The sequence below is a fragment of the Elephantulus edwardii genome, unplaced genomic scaffold (genome assembly GCF_000299155.1).
Source record: "Elephantulus edwardii isolate Elephantulus edwardi_28Jun2011 unplaced genomic scaffold, EleEdw1.0 scaffold00080, whole genome shotgun sequence".
Lineage (NCBI taxonomy): Eukaryota > Metazoa > Chordata > Mammalia > Macroscelidea > Macroscelididae > Elephantulus > Elephantulus edwardii.
The window spans coordinates 6,163,952-6,168,035 of NW_006399830.1; the positions used below are offsets into that span (position 1 = coordinate 6,163,952).

At 52.5% G+C, this 4,084-nt stretch overlaps 1 protein-coding gene across 1 annotated transcript in view; it reads left to right on the forward strand.

The window, feature by feature from the left end:
• ARPC1B (actin related protein 2/3 complex, subunit 1B, 41kDa) overlaps positions 1-4,084 on the forward strand; it is a 7,759-nt gene that overhangs the window by 2,062 nt on the left and 1,613 nt on the right. Inside the window, exons 3-6 of the mRNA XM_006889636.1 lie at positions 239-461; positions 1,925-2,032; positions 2,800-3,006; positions 3,085-3,160. Coding sequence (XP_006889698.1) covers positions 239-461; positions 1,925-2,032; positions 2,800-3,006; positions 3,085-3,160 — 614 coding nt within the window. The remainder of the gene's footprint in view (positions 1-238; positions 462-1,924; positions 2,033-2,799; positions 3,007-3,084; positions 3,161-4,084) is intronic.

Here is a 4,084-nt window from a genome sequence, read left to right on the forward strand (position 1 = left end):
AAACAAAAAACGAAGGGTCGGCAGTTCAAACCCACCAGGTGCTTCAAGGGAAATCTGTGAGGTCAGCAACCTTGGAAACCCAGAGGAGGGTTGCATGAGTCAGAAATGACCTCGTGACCGTGGGCTTGGGTTTTGGTTTAGAGTCATCCCATCAACAATGGAGGCTGTGGCCTCTCAGCCCCCACCAGCCATGGCCACTGCAGGGTCTCCATGCCAGTGTCCCCTGCTACCCCTGCAGGCATCGACTGGGCTCCCGAGAGCAACCGCATTGTGACCTGCGGCACAGACCGCAATGCCTACGTGTGGACACTGAAGGGCCGCGTGTGGAAGCCCACTCTTGTCATCCTAAGGATCAACCGGGCTGCCCGCTGCGTGCGCTGGGCCCCCCAGGAGAACAAGTTTGCGGTGGGCAGTGGCTCCCGGGTCATCTCCATCTGCTACTTCGAGCAGGAGAATGACTGGTGGGTGCCTGGTTGGGCTGGGCTGTAGGGGGCGATGGTTGGCCGGGCCCAAGGCTGCAGAACAAAGGGAGGGGCTTGAGAGGTGCTAGAAGGCCCTGTCTGGGTTGTCAGGACCTTTGTCACCTGCTCTTGCGAGGTCTGTCCTCTCTGGGCCTTGTAGGGTGAGCTCAGAGTCTCTTCCTAGTCCATGAGGGAACCCACACCAGAACCTGCACGCACACTGACCCCACCGCCCAACTTGACAGATGAGTAAACTGAGGCCCCAGTCACCAGCCTATCTGACTACAGGGCCCCCAATTACAAGCTCCCAGCTACTCAGAATCTTCTCCCCTGTGTCCTTGAAAGCAGAGACCAACAGCTTGAGTCTAGAGACTCAAGTTGGAATTGAGGCTCAGCAGCTGGTAGCAGTGTGGCCTGGTCAGGCGTGACTCCTTTTGCCGAGTTGTGAAGTCTGAAAGCACATTTTTGGCACTCTGTGGCACATTCACTGTAAGCATGAAGCCCAGGCTCAGCAACCACATCAGTGTAGAACTTGGTCTCCTTAGAAAGAAACAGAGGCTTCGCATTCAATGATGGAGATGTTGAAAGAGGCACTGGTACCGTTGGCACTCCCTGCAGCTGTCTGCAGAACACAATTACGCGTGTTCCTCGGAGCGTCTGGTAGAAGTCTGTATGCTCGTTTACTTCCCCATCAGTGTCATTACCCAGAAGAGTGGGTCTCAGAACAAAATCTGAAGCTTCTTATATTTCAGAACCCCCTCGGGGTTCGGACGAGGCCAAGTGCTTGTGGTTCGGTGGTTGCAAGTCCAAAAGATGAGTTAATTCCTTTTTTTTTTATGTTGGTTTTATTATTATTACTAATTTTAATGAAAATTTACAGATATTGGGGATTTCCATTTAATTCTTAAAGAAAATAACATTGAACTTGTATTAGTTCAGCTGCTTTGAACCTGCAAGCCATGCAGTTAGTTACTGGGATATTAAAAAACTTGGGAATGTTATCTATGAAAAAGGAGCCATTCAGCAGGCCGATAAGTAAGATCTGGGAGTTTCCCAGCTGTGGACACAAGGTCAGGTGATTCTTGAGACCTGTCAGGGATTTTATAAAAGAGAACACAACTGAGAAACCAGATGCCATAGGATTAGCCTGTATGTATATAACTTGGCTCTATGGGCTTTCAGTCAAGGTAGATTCTAGTCTTTTCCCAGGGTACCTCTGGGTGGAGTTAAACCTCTAACCTTGTAGTTAGCAGCCAAGTGCATTAACGGCTCCATTCTGGGATTCCAAAGGCAATGAAGGGTAGTGCCCACCCTACAAGAGGGGCCCGGTACAATGCAACCCCGAGCCAGAGCTGGGGTGGGTCAGGGACATGGGACGGGGGTGGTCTGAGGGGCTTTTGGGATTCTGGGTGTTAGAGGCCCAGGCACAGATGCTTACCTCACTGCCTGCCTACTCTCTCCAGGTGGGTGTGCAAGCATATCAAGAAGCCCATCCGCTCCACTGTCCTCAGCCTAGACTGGCACCCCAACAACGTGCTCCTGGCTGCCGGCTCCTGTGACTTCAAGTGCCGGTGAGCTTGCTATTTCTCGGGATAGATTCTCAGCAGTGCTTTTCCACTGCCGTGTCTTAATGACAGAAAACTTCCTTCCGAGGCCCTCCTCCGCCTTCTTGGAATTTGCTCACCTTCAGTTTCCCTTCTGAAGGGAGAAAATGGGACTGGGGTGCTCTTCAGAATGTAGTTTTTAGTTGCTGCCTGGCTGTTATTGTTACCTCCCTGGGCCATCAAAGCCCAGCTGCAGGTAGATGGCCCTCCTGGGTCTCTGCATATTGACCTAGGAATTAGGGCTGCAGATGGTACTCAGAGGCCCCTGGCACAGAAAGGATGTCTTCTGACGACCTCTTGGGGTTTTGCTGGTGGGTAGGGTGCTGGTTTGTAGGCCTCCTGCACTGTTTGGTAATCATGCACTGCACTGACTGGGAGGTGTGGAGGAGGTCAGGGTGAAGGGAGTACTGGCAAGCCAGGACTGGGCCATGGCGGAGAGTCGGGAGAAAGACAGCACATCTGAGAGGCTTGGGTGCCAGGCATCCCTGGGGTGGTGGTCAGTGATCACCCCTCTGCGCGTCACAGGAATCTTGAGCTTGGACACCTCCAAGACAGCTCCTTGCACAAAGGGGACACTGTGGCCTAGACCTGTCCAGTCATTGATCTAGATTGTATCAGCCCCAAATTTGGAGCCACAGACTTCCGGACCAATTCTCTGAAGTGGCCTCACCAGGCTGGAGTGGGAAGGGGATCCCATTTTTAGGCTGTCACCCCCCTTTTGTCCCTCCTGGCAGGATCTTCTCAGCCTACATCAAGGAGGTGGAGGAGCGGCCAGCCCCCACACCGTGGGGTTCCAAGATGCCCTTTGGGGAGTTAATGTTCGAGTCCAGCAGCAGCTGCGGCTGGGTGCATGGCGTCTGCTTCTCAGCCAGCGGGAGTCGTGTGGCCTGGGTCAGCCATGACAGTACTGTGTGCCTGGCCAATGCCGAGAAGAAGATGGCGTGAGTAGGGGTCACCTGGGTTGGGGGACAGGGAGACAAACAAGCGCAGAGCCCAGCTGACACCTCTCTCTCAATTAGCGTTGCCACCCTGGCCTCTGAAACGCTGCCCCTGCTGGCCGTGACCTTCATCACAGAAAACAGTCTGGTGGCCGCGGTAAGGAATGGGGGGGCACTAGACAGTTACAGCAGGTTCCCCCAAGAGTCCTAACTGATGGCTATGCAGGTCCACCTGTCCTCCCTTCTCGCCCACCATCCTGCTCACCCATGTCTGTGTTGGTGAGGGTAGAGCACGTTTGCGGCTGTTAACAAACCCCTTTCTCAGGGGGCTAACGTAGTAAGGATTTCTCCCTCCCTGCAGTATACGATTCCCTTCCTCGTAGGGGTGCTGTGAGGGGGGTCTCTGCTTGATGCAGATGGTGTCTGTCTCCAGCACACTGCTCCACCACATGGGGTGGTGGAAACTCCCATCCTGGATTTGGATGTTTTTTACCCTTTATCGGCTAGTGCAGGGGTCATGAACACCCTGTGCTCAGAAAGGGCATCTGGGAGTTTTGGGGGCCTATCACCAATGACTTCCTGCTCATGTGCCTACCCAGTTCATCCTCAGCTTCAGCAGGTATTTCAGGAGGGTTAGGGTTAGGCTTAGACTTAGGCTTAGGCTTCTAGGCTTAGGCTTCTAGGTTTAGGCTTCTAGGCTTAGGCTTATAGGTTGAGGCTTATAGGTTGAGGCTTATAGGTTGAGGCTTATAGGCTTAGGCTTAGAGGCTTATAGGCTTAGGCTTATAGGCTTAGGCTTAGGCTAATAGGCTTAGGCGCTTAGGCTTAGGCGCTTAGACTTATAGGCTTAGAGGCTTAGGCTTATAAGCTTATAGGCTTAGGCTTATAGGTTTAGGCTTAGGCTTATAGGCTTAGGTTTATAGGCTTATAGGTTTAGGCTTATAGGTTTAGGCTTAGGCTTAGAGGCTTAGGCTTAGAGGCTTATAGGCTTAGGCTTAGGCTAAGGCTTATAGGCTTAGGCTTATAGGCTTAGGATTTATAGGCTTAGAGGCTTAGGCTTATAGGTTTAGGCTTAGGCTTA